Raw genomic sequence first — 22,500 nt, 5'->3', positions numbered from 1 at the left:
GCAAGACATATTTTTGGTTTAGAAAAGACGTTAAAATAGCGTTACATATCCCCCTTTGAGGCTCCTTTGCATTCTGCACAGTTGTGTACAATGTATTTCATCTGTCATGACCGAAAATTTATCTTGTCGCACTTCAGATGTACTCGGCAAATCAGGCAGCTTACACAAAGTACTAGACTGCTGGACCGCTGTCTCAAAAACGTGTGTGCTCGATGAAACCGAAAGTGCTGCCGAAATTACTTAAAATTGAACATGAACAAAACTTTCCCGATCCAAGGCTCATGCACTGTGCAAATGTTTCTCGTGTTGGGTAATTTCCTAGGATAAGTAGGGGCGAGTTGATGTGCAATAGCTAGTGAATTTCGCCGGCTGCCGGCTCTTATTAAAAACCCTGGGTGCTAACACTGATTAGAGGGCCTTGATCAAGTACTGTAAAACTTTACAAAGGTGAGGTTTCGTAGTGAAAAACCATTGTAGTCAAAGAAACAAACTGTCAAGTTAAGATGCTGATTATGGCACTTATCGGCATCACTTGAGCAGTAATGGAAGGAAAGCCTGACTTGAATGGGATTTGAAGCCTGACCTATGCAATACTAGTGCAGTGTTCTGCCAGTTGAGCTGTGTATGTGCAAGGCTTGAAATTAACAAAAAAAAATCCAGTTGCAATTTTAGACAAGATACAAAGCAATTTCGCAAATTTTAGTTGCAAAATTGTCGTGCTGCATTGTGTTGTCAGTGGTTTAGCAAAACAAAGTATGAGCCAACAATTCTTGTGTGTAAAGAAACCACTGAAAAAATGGTGTTCTGCACATAACATTGTAGCTAAGTAAATTATGTGAAAATGATGCTATCTTCAGATTGAAAGAAAATTCACGGCAAGAAGCAAAATAATCTTATTTCTTTATTCATTTTACCAAAAATGGCAACTGCTAACCCTTTTGTTTTGAAAGAGCGAAGGCGAAAACAAGTCGCTAGATCATTAAGTCGCAAATGCAGATGTGACTGTATTGGTCGCAATTTTAAGCCCTTTGTGATTTCATATTGAACCCATACAGGATGTCGTTATGACGAAAGTTAATACTGTATTTACCCTTGTATAAGTCGACCCTTTTATGGCCTCAAAAGAAGCTTAAAACTCGCCCTCTTCTTATACACGGGTCAAAGCTTTAGAGCCAAGTTCCAGCTAAATAATTTATTCAAAATTAACATAATAATGTAGTCTTGGGCATAACGAACACAGTGGACAAAAGACTTCAAAATGAACTTAAGCAATTCCAGTTGAAATGAAAAAGGATTTGTCCAACTCTTAATTTTGAAGATACTCACTTGCACAAATATGAAATAGACACTGCAAATTTTCTTTTACCAAAGGCAGAAAGCTCAAAAGAAGTATTTCTGTTTCTTCCATAAAACACAATTGTTCAACTAGCCTGGCGCAATACCTCATGTTTGCATTGCCTGAAAATGCTGGTTGGTAGTGATTGTTTTTTATTCTTTATACATACCTGGCTGATTTAAATTCTTTTGCAAACTTCATAGTGTTTGGTTTTTGAGTTTTTTGTTTTGTTTGTCATGTGAGATATTATAAATCAAGGACCAATTAAACCTTCCACATTTCGCATCGTTTTTTTAAGTCATTTCAAAGATTGACTCCTGCTTCTGTGATGTTATGCTTATCCTTCAAAGCCCTTTATCCCTGAACAACGAAACAGGTTAGTTTGAGGTTTACATGTTCGATTTCAGGACAAAATGCCCACATATACATTAACTGCTGAACCACAAAACTATTAAGCTCTTGAGGCGCGGATTTTTTTGTGTATCCACAGTTCCAGAATTCAAAGAACACAAGATTAGTATCCCTTGGACATTTAACAAAGAAATTAAGAAAATCCTTTTTTTGCCATCAAAAAATGGGGGGTCAACTTATACACGGGTAAATACAGGTACCGGGGTATATGTGAAAGCACACACTGCACGCAAAGCAATTTTCCTGGCAAAAGGTCAGCTCAGTTGTTCCATGAACTGCAATAATCTATATCTTGGAAAAAATCCTCAATTGTTGTGAAATAGTGGATGAATAATTATGAATATTGAAGAATCTCTCCAGACCGTTTATTTATTTGTGAATTCCATCTTGGTCTTGCAGATTCGCTATTGGTCTCAGCTGAATTTGACTGTCCAAAATGTTGATAATGGCAATAAATTAAAATATGAATTGGGTGACTTAAAGCAAGATACATATTACTTCTTTGAGGTAGGTTGGACTTGTTTGGATTAACTGCATGTCATGTTTTTCTCTTGTCTAAGACCAGATGGAAGATATTGACAACTTTAGCAATAGCATGTTCTTGCTTGCATGAGGAGTTATGTACCATGGTAGTAAAACTTGGTGAAGATTTTCAGTGATGGCTTGCAGGATCACGATAAAAGCCAGTCAAAATTGCAACAAAAGGAAACATAACATGTTTTAATAAGTAAGCGGCAACAGAAAGAGGACAATTGGGCTGGTTTGAACTGGTTATATTTGTCAAGCATAAAATTAAGAATGGCACACAGACACTTACAACACTCAAGTCTTCAAAACAGTTCTGCCAATCGCAGAAGGTGAGTGTTCAAAAGATTACAATAATATATATTTATACAGCATTTCCCTTTTCTTTTCAACTTTTTTGTTAAATCGTTTGCAAAATTGCAGTAGCACTAGGTCACCATAGAACACCAATGTGACTTTTGGGGCATCAACATATCTGCCAGGTTGTCATTTTAAAAGCAAGGATAACATCCATATGGAACCTTAAAAAACTCATTAATAATTCATGATCCTAACAGCCTATCAAACACCGATAAAACCTCACGTGTATGAGCTTTATATCCTGATAAAACACTCCTCATTACTATTCTTTATATAAAACAATACTAATAAGAGATAGCTTGTTTTTCTTGTATGCTAATATTCACCTCACAATTTGAACCATTGTTTTGAGTCCAAAGGGACATGAGATGTTTTTTAAGCCGTTCAAAATATTCGCAGCATGTGTTTTATCGGGTCTAAAAACACGCGGCTATGCCTCGTGTTTTTAAACCCCGATAAAACATCGCTGCTCGTTTTTTAAACATTACATAATATTTCCTTTCTCTTGGAATTTCCAATCTTGCCCAATCTATGCTCAATATTGTTGTTGTTGGACACCTAGGAATTGGAATCCATGCAGGTTGTCATTTGTTACCCTTGTATTTTCAGGTGTATGCAGAAAATGCTGCTGGGCAAGGCCCCTTTGCTGGTCCAATTGGTGCGCTGACCAAATTGTCAAGTAAGGATATTAGTCAATGAAAAAATTCATCTTTTGTTAATTGATGGGTTTTGGTAAAGGGAAGTGTGGGGATCTCAAATGCATTAATGTTGAGATCATCACAGCATTTGAAAAAAAGCAAAACAAAACAGAACAAAGCAAAAACAAACCGAGTTTGAATAGGGTTCGAACCCATTGTGGCTCCAGCGACTTATCAGAGGTAAGCATGAGAGTCCTCTAACACTGATGTTGTTGATGTTTAATACCGTAAAGTCTCGCAGATAAGCCGCACCTTTTTTCCAAACATTTGCGATCAAAATCGTAGGTACGGCTTATCTGCGAGACCATTTGGGAAAGGTGCTGAGAATTTCGGTGTCCAGTCTTTCATCGTCCGATATTATGCCTGGTTACACAGCTTTGCACAGTGCATCAAGTAAACAACAAATTTACGCGCAAAATTCTATGGAAAAACTGCCTTGAATGGAGAAATACCTGTGAACAAATACCAGAATAATATCAATCGTATGTCATAAGTGGTGGACATGATGTTTATTCTACTAAAGAACTAAAATTACGGGTAAGACTTTAAAGTATTTTTCGATCCTTTGTTGGCGAGTTTGCGTTGGATGAAGACAGAACACTTCGAATTCATGGTCTCGACTTTGGATTTCTTTCGATTTTTTTTCATGAAAAACATTTTTTCCAAAATTTGAGTTGCTAAACTCGGGGTGCGGCTTATCTGCGAGTCTTTACGGTAATATTATATCGATTTAACCAAGCCTAAGAGCAGAGCTCCCGGGTTATTTATTCTTGCAATGAGGGAACCTGGCTTGAGCCTGCAATCCGGTCAAAACCCAGTACCTGGTCGGCAGTCAACTTAAAAAAAAAAAGCTGACCTTGATGCACTCTTATTTGAGCCTGTGATATTGTCTCTTAATACTGTTCACTGGCATACATGGAGGAGTGGACGCTCATACAGTCGTATGGTGACCAAAACCAAATTTTCTCACAGTTGGGTTACTATATTTCCTTACCCATAGTGCTTTGCAGAGCTCCGCTTTTAAAACACCATGAGAATTGAAGGACACAATCGCAAAAGATAAAATTACAATGCGAATAAATCAAAACACAGCTTGCTAGCAAACAATGGTTAACTGATTAAAGGTTTGCAAACAGGCGATGACAAAGGCTATGTACAATATTATTGTTCGATCAATGTATTAAGAAAAAGGTTACAAACAATCTGTTGATTATACAGCTTCACCAGAAATAAAGCATACAGCTTTCAATAAGTCAAAAGCTAATCATTTTTATTACCTTGGTGCTGCCGTCAGTCACTGGAATAAATAACAAATGACAGAAGATTTCTGCACCGTTTACACCCATATCCGTGTTATTGCACTACACTGCTCTACCAACTGAGCTCTCGTGCCAATTGGGGAGATAGAGGAAGTAGTTCTTCACAACCTACAATGTTGTTGGATCCCTTTAGAATGCAGTTCTGTTGTTTTTAGGCTTAGCTAGGGGCCACTGTTGATTGGTTGTTTGTTTTGGTCCATTGTTTTCTGAGCCAATCCCAGGAGGTCTTGTAACTGTAGCTGAGTACTGCCCCCAATTGGGAATTGGTAGTGACATTCCTTTAAGTACATTTGAATCTTTAGGTAACCAAATTATTGTCAGATAAGAGCGATAGAAATGATGCTGACCAATTACAACACTGGCTTATCCTCAAATAACCATTAAAAACATAAATGCATGAAGCAGGTAGTCTGTGCATGGTTACCTTGTGGTAGAGGTTTGCCAGATTTCTCTCTGTAGTGAGAAGGAAAGGAAACTTTCTATGCAGATCTCCTTGATGTTCTGTCACGCACGTGCCATGCATTAAGATTTAAACTGGTTATAGGGTGTTATAAGGATGGTGCGCACTATTGTTATTTCGCACATCTTGAGATACTTGGGTTTCCTATGGGTTGTGCTTACTAAAACAGTGATATTTTGTGCGGTTAAAACGATTTGGAGAAAGCAGAACTTAGCAAGTGCTCTTCATATCCAAAAAGAAGATTGGGAGTAACTAAGCATAATTTAGCTCCAATTTAGAAAAGAATGCCATGTATTGCTTTATATTTTCAAGCCCTCTACACAAATATTCTTGATTAATATTATCTTTGAACGATGCATGGATACCCCCAACTTTCTTTTTGGATTTCAATAACACTTGCTAAGATCTGCTTTCTCCTCATATCCATAAACCACTCAAGCATAGTGAATTTTAGGCACCATCCTTAAACTGGTTAAGAGTTAAATTACTTGTCTGAAGTTGTGGATGTCATGAATGAGATCCTTCCGGAGGTTTCCTCCTCCTGAGGGAAATCAGGGAAGCCTCTGACAAGCAGAGTACAGGATGGAGAACTGCATACAAAGGTGATTTTGTTCACATAGTGCATTCTTAAAGCTTAAAAGATTCAGCAGATCGAGGTACTTTACGCAGGATAGCGTTTTAGCCAGAGCGAACAATAATTTGACCGGGATGGTGTCAACACCATGTTTTCATCTTCATTTCTCCTATCATTGATGTGTATACATGCACGTCAACAAGGCAAATCAACGAATTTCATATTTAGGTCATGTTATTTTATTGTGCAGAACCCGTCCTCCCACCAAGGGAAATCCAACCCGTTTCCAACAATGGAACTTGCGTAGTGTTGACGTGGAAACCACCATATGTTTCGTCTGAGGACAACCGAACTTTTCCTGCGAAGGTTTGTGCTTTTGGTGATGATAATTGGTTTTGACAACTAGTTGTGGCCGCTTCCTCTTAGTTTTCAAATTCTCTTTGATCATTGCTGATTTGTATAAGATGAAGTATTTAAAAAAAGGCAGACTGAACTCCTTGTAAAAAAATGAACTGTTTTTTTTTTTCCCAATTTGTTTCATCCTAGGGATACAAGGTGTTCTTGAACGGAAATGCTAAAAGTGTACCCTCGACACATGCGATTATTTGCAGTCTTCGTCCTGGTAATAGTTATAATGGCACAATTGTGGCCTTTTCGAAAGCTGGTGACGGGCCATCTGCACCATTTAGTGTCTCTCTGCAAGCAATGAGTGAGTAGCAAAAATTTTATTGTTAGTCCAGATGATAATGACAGTAAAAGTTATTATTATTCAGGGTTTGTGCAACTTCTGAAAACCCCTGAAATTTTATTTTGGACTTCAAGGGCACTTGAAAAGCCCTTGAAAAAAGGATTTGGTGTGAAGCTGCTTGAAAACTCTTTGAATTTTTTGCTTGGATGAAAGTTCGTTGAAAATTGTTGAGATTGCATCATGCTAAGTTAAAGAAACATTCAAAAAATGGAACCCAAATTTGACTATTGGCAAAAGGTTAAATGGATAAATTAAACTGCGCATGTGTGCACTTAACTCGTAGGATGTGGGAAAGGATTTATGTGTTACGCATTTGTTTGTACCATGTGATGAAACAGAGGCCATTGTTTATGTGTAGTCACGGTTCAGGGCTTAAGGGAATATCAAGGTAGGCTTTTGCAGCAAATAAAACATTGAAACACTATGTATGGCATAGACATCTTCTTGCAAACTCTTTGAAAACTCTTTTCTGGTTTGTGAAAACTCCTTAAATACTCCTGGAATTTTATCATCCTTACCTTTTTAATTGAGGAGTGTTTTATTTTGTTTTGTCTCTTTTTTTTTTTTTTTCTTTTTAGAGCCTGGAATACCCCAAATTGTAAGTGTTCGTGTTTTATCATCAAAGGAAGTAGAACTTGTTTGGAACCCTTCTCCTGCTGATGTTTCGAGGATAACTAATTATATAATTTACCAGGTTAGGAACTTGCTGTATTAAAAAGTTACTTATCATTTTGAATCTGTGATGTGGATAGTTAATGTGTGTGTGTGTGTGTGTGCTATACACTGAGGGTGAAAAGGAAATAACCCTTTCACTTATCTGGACAATTTTAAAGTGCTTTTAAGACCAAAAAAATCAATTCTTATTTTTCTTTGGATTTCAAATTATGTTAACTGAACACTCAAAGACCCAAGTTTTAAGCCTTGATTTAAAAAGGACACCTGACAGAGAGCTGGGTCGAGAATGCATGTGTGTGTATGCGTCTGAATTGATATGCAGCATGGAAATTTTGGTTTTTCAGACTTTTAATCTTGTGTACAAAAATTTGGTTTTATCAACAGAGTTGATAATGTAAATTGGCCACGGTACAGAGATTCTAAAAGCTGACGTTTTGAGCGTTAGCCTTTCATCAGAGTGAATCGAGGAATTGTGGGTTACATGTAGTTTTTCTAGTAGAGTAGGAGCTATGCTATTGGTGGTAACATGGCAATATAGTGTAGCTCCTACTCTACTATAAAAACTACACCTAACCCACAATTCCTCGATTCACTCTGACCAGTAGCCCATCCTGGAGCGTGCAACTTCTATACAGCGTCTGTGAAACGGCGTTTTCACAAGTAGGTTTATTTTTAGACTAGCCCTTCCCGTGAATTAGGTCAAAAAACAAAGTCAGTTACGGTTCAGTGACCCTATGACGTCAGCTTAATTTCTTGTAATTGGTCATCGGGCTCCTGTGGGAGTCTCATTAGCAGGAAATTCAATCTAAAAATAACCTTACTTGTGAAAACGCCGTTGCACAAGTATAGTTAAGTTGCACTTTCCGCGTGATGGGCTCCTGCTCTGACGAAGGGTCAACGCTCAAAACATCAGCTTTTAGAATCTCTGTACGGTGGCCAATTTACAATATCGACTCCGTTGATATACCAAATTATTTTTTGTATACTACTTCCCCATCGACGCAGCACCACAGTTTGTTTAGGAACTACCCCCTTCATTCATTTTTGATCTCGTGCTTTGCATATATAAAAAGCTGCATTGACACACTGAAAATTTAAGCTACTGAGTAAATGACGTCACTTTCTCTTAGATTTAACCCTTTGAGGTCCAATCGGTCAGTTTTGAATGTGAGTAATGATGGGTTGTGAAACCCAAAACGTATACTCAAAGTAAACAGCCTTTGAAACTTTTGCCAGTCAGGTGGTAAGCAAACACACTTTCAAAATCTGAAGAAGGAAAAAAGGGAGTGTTTTTTTTTTTTTATCATAGTAGCACTTAAAGCAGCTGTCTCAAAAAGATACCTGAAAAGTTCAGTAGGCTTCCATGGGATTAGAACCCATGACCTCTGGGATGCAGCGGCAAATGCTCCTCCAACTGAGCTGGGAAGTCACACAGTTGGGAGCAGGTCAATTTGTTGGACTCATGTATGTTTCGTGAAAGGCCAAATGAATGAAATGCCCTTATGCATTTGAAGTGCAGTTCTCTCTTTCACGAACTGCAGTTGTTGTGAGGAAACAATAACCTCACAGAGCAAGGGATTTTGACCAAAGGTTCTACACTCAGACATGTTTGTTATCTAGACACCCCTTCATTATTGGCATCATAGGGCCAGATGACTGAAAAACCCAGGCTTGTAGTTAGCAATAACCACAGAGCAAGGTCTTCCCTTTCCCCCCATCCCCGTATGCATGTAAATTTGCCTGTTTTTTAATTTAATTTTTTATTTTTTTATAACATTCAATATTCCTTAATGTTTCTTGTTTTTGTCAGAGTTCCCCAATCAAAGAAAAGACCTCTATTGTTTCTGGGGACAAGACAAGTTATACTGTTCACAATCTCAAGCCCTACACCAAGTACTTTTTCCAAATTGCAGCCAGGAATAGCTTGGGTATTAGCTCAAGGAGTCCGGTTATCAGTGCTTTAACATCACAAGACAGTAAGTTGGGAAAAAGTATTTGTTTCTTTGGATGTGTAACCTACAGTCTGTGAAAAAATTCCTTGGAGCAGTACGGGACTATACAGATCTGAGACTTAAACAGCTTACTCTCCCCTCACAATGTTGTTTGCAGGCGAGTTTCTGATCCTATTTGGGCAAGGTATTGCAAAGTGGCTCAACATTTTTGTCCAAGGCTAAAGGAAAAGCAAGTGGTGTGGTCTTCTTCCTTATATTTACAGTACTGTCCAAAAAGAATGCAAACGAATTTCGCCACTTTGAATTTGCATTCTAAACTTGTCGAATTTTTGAAACGCCTATTGTTTCAGTCAAAAATCGAAAGATGAGTAGCATGATCACGGTACCCATTTCTGTAACATACCTAAAAATTGTGAAATTGTGTTTATTGGGGTGAAAATCACTTATTTTGGCTTATTTCACACCCAGACTTTCATATCTTTCTAATTGTTCGGAAAATATTAATGTTTGGTCCGTTAAAACTGAATTTTTGATTTACCCATGACCCCTTGCAGGCGTGGTCTTTCATACAGATAGTCAATTTTGAGGCAAATAAACAGTAAAAACAGGAAGCTTTCACTACATGGAGGATAGCATCCCCTCATTTAGTTCTATTGACACCCTAAACGCTGGCTTTCTGCTCCACTTTTTTGCTCCACTTTACAATTTGAGGTCAGAGCAGATGTCTCTCTCAATTTCCTGAAAATTGCCCCTGAAAAGACATTGTGGACTTCCCAATAATATCCATAGAGGAAAGGTTACCAAGCCTTGTGAAGCACATGGAAATCATGGCTTCTTTGCGAAGTAGATTTGTGATGTTCACTGGCACTCAAGACTAGGTTCAATATGGCCCGGCATGTTAAAAAAAAACGTAGCGACTCAGTCAAAGGCTAATATTTTCGCGACCCTGAAAGCTACGATGACGAAACTGTGGAAATAGCTAGTGGAACTTGTGAGCATTCAGAAAATGCTTGGTTGGAACCTACTTACGCCTTGGTTGGAGCAGGAGCAACATTGAAAGAAGTGGTCTCGAAAAATATTATTGCGTAATTGCGGAACAGAAATAGCGTAGCGACTGTTTTGAGGAGTGATTTCTCTATTCGTAGTGGATCCCTCAAACTAATTTTTCTGTATGTTAAAGCACAAGGTATGAGCATTTAGTTGAGATGGTTTTGAAGCCACAGATATCAACTGAAGACTTGTTTCGAACTATAACCTGGTGAGCGCCAGAATTCCAAAACACAGCGTTACAATAAGGAAACTACGGAATTTTGAATCTTTTTAATGTGTTTTAATAAACATGAACTGTTTTAATTTGGCTCATATGTAGTATTTACTGCGTGTTATCACTGGTTATTGTCCGTTAATCCACATAATTGTTCTCTCTTATGAAAAATGGTTTTGAAGACTTTCAATTTGAAAATTGTGTTACGCGTTACACTCAAAATTTTCCTATTTTTCTATCCTTTTCCTTTGTTTTCTCAAGAAAGGAAAGTCGCTTACCCTTTTTACACCCTGTATGCTAATCAACAAGGATAACCTTAGCATTAAGCAAAAATATAGCTTCATTGAAGACGTTAAACTGAATAAATCAGGAAATGTTTCTGAGTCACCCCCAAGTGGGTACGGTGATTGTGCTACACATCAAAATGCTCGTCACTTTCCCAACAGCCGTGTGAATATTGCATTGAAATTTTGTTGTGACATAGCGAACTTTCGTCATGACATAGCAAAATTTCGAGAGTGCTTATTGAAAGTTTGCATTGAGCATTTGCCTTTTACATTTAAGTTAATGCTTAAAAGGCCAGTCAAAGCCCTCAAAAGTGACCATCCCGGGGAAGTTAGTTAGTTGCTTATGAGAATCTACTCTCACAAAAGGCCAAAATCATAAACAATAGAAAGCTTCCGAGAGCTTTCAGCAAAGTCTGTGGAATTTTTAAAGTCTTATTGATAGTACAGAAGATAACATTCGGGAATCCCCTTTAAAAACTGGAAATGTCTTTACACTATTCACATCTTCCAAAAGACCCTTAAAAATTACTGAAAAAAGACGAAGATCATCAGTTTCGCCAAAAGTTATTAAATCTAGACTTGGACTTAAACAGTTTTGCTGCAGAAGCCAAGTGTGACAGATCAGATTTATTTCTTTTCCACCACTGCGCTGCATCAACGTCTTCTGTGATTCTGTCAGATCGGAGTTAACTCTGGTCAGATTTAATCTCCAGATTGTTGATAACGGGACCGTCATTACTGGGTTGCCAGTATGGCAATCCCAGTCGGAAAGTGGGTGGGATTAGTTTGTTTTAGTTTTTTTTTTTCCGTGTCGGTAAAAGTCTTGCCTGTCACTCCCCTGGTAAGTGGTGTCTTTGTGCATAGAGCCTTCTGCGCGTATTTTCTTAGGATCGAGAGGGTAGTGGAAATGTATAGATTTCTCTGGTGGACACAGGAGAATCATTAACTTAGCCTGCAATGGCGTCGAAAGTCATGTAACGCAAATGGCGTTTTAGTGGATCCTTAAAAAAAGATACCCTTATGGAGCTCGATAATGGAAAGTCAGTTGGATAAACTAGGCAGGCGTTGAAAAGCCAACACCTGGAATCTCAAAAGCGATGAGTAATGGACTTCGACAACAATCTATCACCCGTCGAGCCGAAATCAAAGTGAGCTGTATTTCTAAAATAATATTTTACCAAGTGTGCTGTTATGTAGAACACTGAAACCAAATGGAAAATTCTCTGGTAACTTAAGAGTTCAACAGAGACAGAGAACGAATCGAACACCTTACGTGGATCTGTGATCAACTCTGCACAGTCTTCAGGTAAAAAAAAATAATTGGAAATGTGACAGCCAAGAATTATTTGAAAGAAAGCTTGTCATGTAATTTGTGCTTCATTATTCAAGGAAAAGGTTCTTCATGGAAACGGTTTGATCCTGAAATTTAGTTTGTTGCAATATTGCGCATATTTGACACGATTGACTTTCTTCTCTTCACGCACGTAATGAAATAGAAGGGGTTTTTGCCTCTAATAGCAAATATGTTGTTTGTTTCAAAGAGTTATTCGCTGGAAAAGGTGGCCTTTATGAATTCATGTTTTGTGATATGCGAGCTTAACTGGATAGTTTTTGTGGCAATAGTAAAGCATTCTCTTGTCAAAATGAGGTTAGTGTCTTTCTGGTGTGTTAACTTAATTAAATGTTCTTGTTTTGCATAAAGCAAGCTAACAAAATCTGTACCTTGCAGAGTTCACATTTGTTAGCGTTAATAGTATTTTCAGTCCAATGCTTATGTTTTATGAGAGGTATGTTTTGGTCTCCCATCCAGATACTAACCCCGCCGGATAGGGAATAAGTTCAGTGAACTTTGGTATTACAAAGCTGTCAGATGCTCAAAGGGCATGCTTAAACTTGTGGTGAAAAGAAGTTGTGAGGGAACTTGAAAATTAACAACATGTCAGCCCAGAAGCCAATGTTTCTCGCTTCTCTTTTATTTGTTAATGTCACTGTTCCTTGGTATCAACATAGTTAGCTTTTAACGCATAATGTAAAGCGCAATAGAACGAGACAACAGACGTATTGGCGTTTTTTGAGGGGAACACTGCCTTGCGACTGGTTAGCCTATGCGACTTCCGAATTGCGTGATATAGAACAACCTCACTTATCTCCCCAGCACTACGAGCTGATTGGTAAAGAGCATGTGCTGGATCGGACAAGAGTATTGGTAGCAAGCAATGTACAAAGGCAAACGAGCCAACAAGCTTGGGGGAAGTCGCTGCGCAGACTTAACTGCACCTCGCAGGAGTGACCCAATTTTAATGAAGGCAAGGCGATAAACCCAACCCATCTCCAAAGGGAGGGAGGGGAAAAAACTTTAACAAATGCCAACAGCTAGTTGGTTTACTATAGAAGGCAAAGTGCCAAGTGAACCTTGGACGGCTAACTGAGGCTTTTATAGCTAGACTCTGTCTATTAAAGTAGCCAGTTGTACAGCTTCTACTATGACCAGGTAGGTATTCCATGTGCTCTTTAACAGTTATGAATGAGGCCTTAACAGATTTGGCCAATGCAGGTGTACGTTATAAACTGAGATCTAGGAACAAAGTCTCTATGTCCTCATTTTATTTACAACAAAACCATTGATTTTATGACCTTGAACGACTGACTACAAAGAACACGAAGATAACTAACGCGACATGAATAGCCCCTTTTAGTATGGTCACGTTCCATTAACCGTATTTTACTGATGGGGCAGTAAAATCTCATTTATTCTTCAGAGACTGGAATGCTGTAGTTCAATACCGCACAATTCAGTGCCTTCTGATTTTCTGTAACACGTACCACAGGCAACCCAGTGGATGCTTCACGGAAGCATCTTGTTTTAAGAAGTTCACTGATGCCAAAATAGCAATCTCATGTGCAGCAGGATGTAGCTTTCAAATCTTGAATGGTGAAGTGATCCTTGTACTTACCTGAACAAAGATCTTTGTCAACAAATTTTTCGTCCAGTTTGTTGTCTTTTTTTTTTTTAAGTGTTGACATACAGAGATGAGACTCTAACAAGAGCTTAAAAAACAATGGTAAAGTCCAGTTGGGTAATCCCAAAGCTGGTCGTGGTAGTTTACTGGAATGGTCGTTTATGAGAGCTTTGAATTAGAGAGTTGAAGCGACATTTGTAACAGAGTTTTACTCTAGTGGTCGTAACTTGACCTGGTTGATTACTGAGAGCCTCAACTGTAGTTGTTCAATTATTTTTAATCATTCTTATTTCTCGTCTCTACTTGTCTCCCTGGAACCCACCTTCCACATATGGCTATGCAATCATATCCAAAATGGCATCAGTCAACTCAAATGCATTAAATTTTCTTGACTTGTACTGGTGCCTTAGACATCCAATTGATGAGAGTTCCAGAGGTTCACACCAGGACTTGGCAGGAGTTGTATCTAATAACTTGTGATAAGGCAGTTTAATCATTTGTCCAAGTGGAGATAAAGGACTTGATGCGAGAAGAAAAGTGAACTTGTAAGCGTCAAAGTTAACTTTAAAGTGTGACTTCTTCTAATCAAGCAAAATGATAAAGTATCAATGAGTAAAGGTTAATTTTTTGCAAATCGCTTGTAATGCTCGTCTACAGTTTCATTTAGGTCATGTTTACACTTCTAATTAAGGTGGAGAGAAGAGTACAGTTGTTGATTCCATTCATTCATTAAAATATGAAACGCTTACTGACACTTTACGGAATTCAGGATTATGGTATTGCAATTAGGTTCTTGAATTTTTATTTCAGTATGTGCAAACTCTAACCAAAATTTTGTTGTTAGATTAGCGGTTTTTCATGCATGTGTTCAAACTTTCATGTGGCTTAGTGAAATTTCTTTGGAATTTCAGCCAAAAAAACACACTTCTCCCTCAACGAAGTTTTGGTAAAATTTTGAGAGAACAATAACCAAATTTCATCAAAATTTGTTTGCATTCTCTTTGCACAGTACTGTAGATGGTAAACAGATGATCAAGGACCAAGTGGGGATTTTTTCTCATTGACTCCTCTCCTGACAATGCCTACTAATATTATTCAGGGTGGATTATTCCAAGGAGGAATGCTGGCTTTCCTGAAGTAGTGAACAGGGCATGGAGTTACGGGTGTTGCGGTCTGTCTGTTGTGTAGTCTAGAGAGGTTAAGCTGGAGGCTCAGTGTGCTATTGTTTACTCTCCATGGGCTTTGTCCTTCTATGCATAAATAAAATGAAATGAAAATGTCTTGGTTAGCCCCCCTCCCCACCCCCCTCCCCCAACATACACACACACACGTCTTCTGAAAAAATCTTAGTGACATTTCTGAAAGTTAATTGGTCCTTAAAATGCCTTTCATTGCAGGCCCTGGAATTGTTAGATATATAAATGCTCAAGCTGTTTATCCCAAGTCAGCAAGCATCAAGTTGACATGGTCCACACCAGAGAATCCTAACGGACCAATCAAAGGTTACGTGGTAAGTCAACATCTTGCCTAGTGCAATTTTTGAACAGAAGGGGATGCTCGTCGGAAATTTTGAATTTAACCCCTAAAGGAGACCACCTGGGCGTGGCTCAAGCTTTTTGTGATCCCTAAAGGAGACTAATCTGGGCGTGGCTTAAGGAAATTTTGACCCCTAAAAACAAGTTAAAAAGAAAATTTGACTTCTGTTTCTCATCGCGTAATTCTGTGTTTTTTCACGGAACCCTAAACGAGACCTTGGCGGCTTAAAATATTGGCGCTTTGCCCAGAACACCCTAAGCGAGACCAAAATCCAAAATTTACACCCCTAAGCGAGACGCCAGGCATCCCTGTCTGTTTCTGTTTCGGGCTCGGCACACCCTTTGTGATAGATTGAGTTTGTAACATTTTTAATTCATGATTGATTATACACACTTTCCATGCCAAACAACAAAAAAATGGGCTTTTTTTGTAGGTAAAGTGGACCAAGTCAGGCGTTGGTGTGTACGAACATGTGCCTGATATGCAGACTTTAGAGCTTCCTGGTTCAGCCACAGCACATTTGTTTAAGAACCTGTTCAGCAGTACACCATATTCATTTACTGTGTTTGCAAGAAATGATGCGGGACAGGGAATGCAGCACGCTGATCCTGTAACTGAAAGGACATATCCAGGCAAGTATCGAGAATCAAGAAAGGATTGTACAAATCATGCCTTCTGGCAAAACTGCATTTTTATTTGGTGCCCAAAATAATACAACTCCTTTGTGTTTGAACTCCTTTCACATAAGCCCACATTGTGTCCTTGACAGATGTAATTCAACCTCGAGAATGTGAAAATGGTCCATTTTATGATTGATGTTGCTTTGCATTATTTTAGTTGTTGGTTGTCTTAAAATCTTGGGTTCATTCTGAAAGATAGGGAAAGTTTCATTGGAGTGTCGTAAAACCAAAACCAAAGTAGTTACTTTGGCCAATCAAAAAGGCCAGAGAAAATCCAGTTAACAAATCAAAACTCAAAGTAATTACATGTAGCTGACACAAAGCATGTGAAAATGTGCGTGCACGAGCCATGATTGGTTTGGTTTCACTTCTTATTGGTTGAAAAAGGGGTGCAAGAACTTTGAACCAATCACTGAGTGAAGTAAAGCAAGACCAAAGCAATTCGCTAAATACTTTTTTTCACTCAATTGAAAACTGCTCTAAAAGCAAAACCAATTATTCACTGGGACCGGGGACTTAAAGGGTTTTGTTAGTACCAGCATTACACGCTGTTTTTTTTTAAATTGTATTATGTAAGACGTTCAACACAATTTGGTATGTAAAAAGACATCTTGGATGAAATTTAGCCAAGCTCGCTGTGACCTTACTTACTGGGGAGGTGGCTGGCCTCCTCCTGTTGGGAGGTGTCTTCCCTCAGGAAGTTTTAATTTTGATTTGGTTCCCTCTAGTGCAATCTGAGGCGACTTTGATACAAAAAGCAACAAGTCTCTTTAATGCAAAATAATTATCTTTGATGACCTTTGCTCAAATAAAGAAACAGAATCTTCCTCCTGCGCGTACTGGAGACCTAGTTAAGACATCTCGTTCCCAATCTTTAGCAACACCTCAAATGCAGGGCTACCAAGCCTTGCGAAAACAAAATGATTGCGAATTCAAGGAAGAAACAGAAAGACAAACGGTAAACAAACGCTCAAAACAATATTTCATTTGAATAGGTTTACTTCTCATAGAGCTATTAAAACTTGAGGTAGTGATCATTTCAGTTCCACATTATGTTTGATATCAAATACTAGCAAGTGATTCACCTAAGAATCGTCCGTTTCCCATTTCATACAGAACAATCACCCGCCAAAATCCAGCCAGTGATCGCCTCAGATTCAGCCGGCAGTGAACAACAACCCAGAATTAAAACTTTCTTTGAGTGTATAATTTTTGTGGTAGTGCACTCGCACTACACACATTGTCATCTGGGCTGTTTTAGTGAGTGAGTGTAAGATTTGTAAGCCTGCAGTGCATGCATGAATTACAAAACAAATTTACAGTTTTCTTGAATTATAACAAAAATTGATGTTTGTTTGTGGTCCTTTTGTAGTCTTTTTTTTCTTTCTTAATTTTGTTAATGAGAAGAAAATGAAAACTGTTTGAGTATGGTATTGTCAATTTAGCAGACATTTAAATTCTTAAGTGTCGTAAATCAAAATCATTCTTTTCCCGTCTACGGAGATCGCCACCCAAGCTCACATTCCACAGACATTCTGCAGGTCAAACAAGCAAGAAAAAAATTGCTAGTTGACCATAACATTTTTACTAAGATCAGGTCAACTTCTCTGCCTGCATTGAAAAACATTCAACAGTAATTTCCTCACAACGAGAGGAAGAAATCTAGATTTCATCAGCGTGTTTGTGTTGAAATTCCCATGGTGCTGTGCTCAAAAACTTTGCCCAGTAATAGAAACAATGAGCTCTTCTGAATGAAACGAAACATTAAAAATCACAACTTGGTTTTTACACATATCCAAATCTTTTATTCATGGAGTGTAAGCGTATGTTTGGCAGCACTACTTTAATTTTGCTGATTGGTAAACATGAAGATTATTATATCAACTCTTGTGTGTCTGTTGATTCCACTGATAGCCTCTTTCTTCTCTTGTAATTTATTCACACACTTTTTTCCCTCCAATGTTCTTTGAAAAAATTATAACTGTGTGAAAAGTAGAGAAGCAGATGCTGCATGTGTCATGTGAGAGGGAAAACAAAGCTAAAAAAGCCTTTTCAAATCCTCATTTCTCTAAACAGCCACGCCCCCAAAAAACTGGGTGAAACATGAAAATAAACAGATCTGTTGGAAGTGTGCGTGAATTTCAACAAATGAGCCTCAAAATTGGCAAGAATTTGTGACACTGATGAATAATAAAGCAGCTTCTATTTCTAACAAGATGGAATTACCTGGTGATAAATAACATTAACTAGGAGAGTGAGTTTTTGACTTTGCAGAAACAATGGACAACCTCAAGAGTTGGATGATTGTGATCTTTGTACTAAATTCACACATTTCCTATTGAACTTTATAACACTTAAAATAAAAAAAAAACAAAGTAACAAAACAACAATCTGATATCTTGCTGTCATTTTGCCACAGATGCATCCAGTTGTTAGTACATGTAACCATAGTTAGTACTGTGAAGATTCATCTATCTGGGAATATGATGGGCGAAGCATAAACGTGAATACTCCGGATATTTTGTGGACTTACTTTTCATAAGCTTTCGAGCTCTCCTGAGCTCTTGGTCACATGACTGGTGTTGTTGGTGGTGTCATCCTCGGAAGTAGGCGGGAAATTCGAAGGTTTTATAGTTAATCGAGGCCCTGGTTACCAAACCTTAAAACTTTCAAAAGCGAGAACAATGTTGTCGCAATAAATGTTGAATTGACTGTGATAGTTCACAATCTATTGTTTTCCCTTTTCGCGGGTTCACAAATTAGTTGTGCATAATTTAGTTGAAAGATTTGGCTGGTTATATTCTCGAAAAAGGGTATACCGTGGTATTTTGTGCACTGTCAAGGCCAAGAATACACACAGAAACATGAAACAAAAGGACTTGTCGAGTTTCATAACCATCTCCATGCATTAACTATGGTGTAACACACAAGGTAACTTGATCACAGGCGGCCGATGAAATCAATGTCACTTTCGATTTTGCGATTTACTTGTACAGCCAAAAGAACAATAGAAAATTGAACATGGCAAAAATCTCCCAAAATGTTTTTCGCTGATGGTAACTTTTTATATTTGTGGCACAAAATGTTTGTTTTTTTCATGTCGCAAATTTTGTTGCTGATGGCAATTCTTTTTATTCTCAATCGACACTTCCTTAAAACTGTGTATCAATATTTATTTACTTTTGCGACAATAGTTCTTTTTGTATAAAACAGGCTAACAAAATCTGTACCTTGTTTAGTTCGCATTTTTGAGTGTTAAAATAGAATTATCAGTCCTATGTTTCTATCAGGAAGTTGTATATTTTGAGGTCTCCCATCCAGATACTAACCTGGCCAGACAGGGGGTAACTTCAGTGAACTTTTGTCATGGAAACTATCAGACACTCAGAGTACACGTAAACTTGCTGTAAAAAAGAAGTTGAACTTTATGTCAGCCTTGAAGCCAATGTTTCTTGGATTTTGGGATTTTGTGTTTTACTACTGACTTCATGTCTTCTCAGAGGGCTATTTACCAAAAACATCTACCATAGGACTGTAATGATTTGCAATACCAAGTCAATATCATGTACTATTAGAGCTACATATTATGTCCTGGAAAACAAGTCGCAGCTCAGTTGACAGTTTGGAATAAAGCACTTTGTCAAGTTACTGCACTACCACACATACGCAATGTGTACCTATTTTTGAAGTGTGGATTGTGGAGAAAAGAGAGAAATGATTCTTGCACTTATCTGAACAATTTGAGCAATGGTCTCCTGTAGACACCTGACACACTGTTTTTGTCTACATTTTAGCCCTTGAAGGCACAGAACAACTACAACTTTCATTTGACGGACCCGAAGTTCGCGCTAATACCCAAGGTGCTCAACAATTTAAAGAAGCATTTGTCCAAGCTGCAAGCAAGAAGGCTGGAATTTTAGAGTAAGTTATTTTTAATGTCAGCGAAGAAAGGTGAGAAGACATAAGCCAGTCATGTTAGGTTAGGGTGTCTTTTTTTTTTAGATCTGCAGATGCTGCTTGGATGAAGATGTGTTCTGGCTAGTAGCTGAAGTTGGTCCTGGTTGCCCCTGTTTCAGCTTCTTAGCTGCACTTGTGAAACTAATAGCCAACCTGTTTGCCTCCTGCTAGTTTGGACTCTAGTAAAGTTATTCTGTTTTGGGGTATCTTTAATTTTGTTTTCATTGGCCCTGAAGGCCCCTATGGGGTGTGGTTGATTGCATTAGTAACATTAATACTATTATTATTATTACCGGTAGTGGTAGTAGTAGTAGTAGCAGCAGCAGCAGCAGCAGTGGTAGCAATGGCAGCAGCAACCACTGCTGCCGCTACTGTCACCCTCACTTTGTTCCCAGGGGTCTTGCATTTTGTTGGTTGGGGAAAAAGAGATAGGAAGCCCTTTTCCTTTTCTGTGAAAATCCCCCTTGATTATGTGCAAAATTATCACAGTGTTTGTTGAAGGGTACCGGTATTGTCAGGCTATTTCAGCCTTCATGGGGTAACTTGAAAACCAGTGTCTTCAAATGGAGCCCAAAAAACAAATAATAATAAATTATTATTTTCTTGGAAGCTTTAGATGGCTGGCTGTGTCACTTACTTTCCATGATATTGGTTGTATTATTTTTTATGAATTATCATGTTTTTGATCCACTGTCCACCATCTAAGAGCAAACGTTCAGAATTTTTCCGTATTATTATTGTTTTTTTGGGAAGTAAAAATTTCTTTAATTCAGTCTTGAGGTAATTTAGAAGTCTGCACTTTCAAACCACATTGGAAGGAGTACAAACTAATTTAAAGCAGGACTAATCAAGGAAAGTGTTGGTTTTGATTGAAAGGAGAAAAGTAAAAAAAAAAAAGTCAGAAAACAGTCCAACAAACACATGGTCCACATGTCATCAAGTCCAAGAATTGATCCTGGAACACATTGGTTGAGGGAGAAAGCTATGGCAACACTCCCTGTTCATTATTAGAAATCTTACCCATCTGCATTACACTAAGTTACAAATTTACACTCAGGCTCATGCTTTCAAACTACTTTTTACATTTGCAACTTAAATTTGTCATTTTAGTACTCGTATAGCTGGCGTGGATCTGAAAGAAATCAATGTTGTTGTGTTTGATCTCCTTCCTCCACAGAACGGATCAGGTAATGCATGGACATAATTCTTCAAATTGTCTTAAGGATTTTTCCTGATTCCATGTTTTTGACGTATTAATTGTATAAAGAGGATAAAAATGTTACTAATTTTATTATTATGGGTTTATGCTATGCTCTCCAAAGTTGACTTTGTTAGCGTGCCAAGCAGTTGTGATGCCACCGCGCACCGGTGGCTCAGTTGGTTGAGCATCGGGCTGTCATGCGGGAGGTCGTAAGTTCGACTCCGGCCGGACCAACACTCAGGGTCTTAAAATAACTGAGGAGAATGTGCTGCCTTTGTAATTACATCTGCAAATGGTTAGACTTTCAAGTCTTCTCGCGGATAAGGACTGTAAACCGGAGGTCCCGTCTCATAACCCTTGTTGGAAATTAAATAGTATGGGACGTCAAAGAACCCACTCACTGTTCGATAAGAGTAGGGGACGTAGTTCCCGGTGTTGTGGTCTAACCTAAGCTGGACGGGGGCATCTTTCACTTCCATAAAAAATTAATTGTAAACTGTGTAACAAGCAGTCTGGCTAAAGTCGCCCACAAAAGTATTGTAAAATTAGTCCTGAAAAGCCCGTGGGGAGAGACTAATAGCAAATCATTGTATGAATCATTGTATATTACTGTACATGTGAAGTTCTTTCTGTGGAAAAACATTCTGATAAGAGTGATGTAGCAAAATATGTATATGTTAAAGACAGAAAAGTAAAAAACTAAAGTTGCATTTGAAACTGGCCTGGCACGTTGTAAACTTTTGTTCCTTGATTAAAGTGATAATGCAACTCAGCTTGTTCCAGGACTTCTCAACTAGTCAATTGAAAAAACATCTTTCCACTAAAATTGTTTAATTTTGAGGCAAGCTTAAGCTTCAACAGCGCTATTGAGCCTTTACTTGTAAAGCAAAACCAGAGCAAAGAACTTTTAAAAATTGTAACTATACTCATACATGCTTTTGTTGACTTGGATATAGTTTTTGCTTGTCCAGCTGGTGTCCTTAGCACCTCACCTCTTGATTTTGACTTCTTCATTTCAGGCAATTGACTATAAAAAAAATTGTGATAAAATATTTCTTAAAAACATTATAAAACATTAAAAAGGCTAAAAACAATGTTTTGACGTTATCTTAACATCATTATCAAGTCAGAGATAATAAAGTTTTCTACTTATAAATACTTAAAGCAACAGCGGGCAATCAAAACGTTAAAAATAACTTACTAACTAAACAAAACGCTTTGCATGTATTATCTTTTTGTATTATCTTTGATTTGATAATGACGATAAGTTAACATCAAAATGTCATCAACTAGTCATTTTTAGGTGTTTTTAAGCCTTTTTGATGTTATATGATCACAGTTTTTTATGGTCAAGTGCTTTTCATTTCAGGCAAGTCAATGGAAATAGTGAAAGCAGCTCTCAACAATGGGTTTAAAGTTAACGGCAGGTTACTTAGAGCCGGCAGTTTAAGGTATGTACCATTATTGTCGTTAGAAAAAAAGTGCAGTGCACCTGTACTCAACAGCATGGTGGGCATATTTGATGCCTCAAAGTTTTCCTTTAAGATCAAGTTGTTT

At 38.0% G+C, this 22,500-nt stretch overlaps 1 protein-coding gene across 1 annotated transcript in view; it reads left to right on the top strand.

Annotated features, from left to right (window-relative positions):
- Positions 1-22,500, top strand: part of LOC137974910 (uncharacterized) — an 84,162-nt gene that overhangs the window by 50,556 nt on the left and 11,106 nt on the right. The window contains exons 26-36 of the mRNA XM_068821919.1: positions 2,147-2,254; positions 3,242-3,311; positions 5,934-6,049; positions 6,230-6,392; positions 7,010-7,125; positions 8,917-9,082; positions 14,967-15,079; positions 15,539-15,737; positions 19,580-19,706; positions 20,853-20,929; positions 22,313-22,394. Coding sequence (XP_068678020.1) covers positions 2,147-2,254; positions 3,242-3,311; positions 5,934-6,049; positions 6,230-6,392; positions 7,010-7,125; positions 8,917-9,082; positions 14,967-15,079; positions 15,539-15,737; positions 19,580-19,706; positions 20,853-20,929; positions 22,313-22,394 — 1,337 coding nt within the window. The remainder of the gene's footprint in view (positions 1-2,146; positions 2,255-3,241; positions 3,312-5,933; positions 6,050-6,229; positions 6,393-7,009; positions 7,126-8,916; positions 9,083-14,966; positions 15,080-15,538; positions 15,738-19,579; positions 19,707-20,852; positions 20,930-22,312; positions 22,395-22,500) is intronic.

This window comes from Montipora foliosa, chromosome 11 (assembly GCF_036669935.1).
Source record: "Montipora foliosa isolate CH-2021 chromosome 11, ASM3666993v2, whole genome shotgun sequence".
Lineage (NCBI taxonomy): Eukaryota > Metazoa > Cnidaria > Anthozoa > Scleractinia > Acroporidae > Montipora > Montipora foliosa.
The sequence above is the reverse complement of the archived record's forward strand: the minus strand, read 5'-3'. Positions and strand labels throughout refer to the sequence as shown.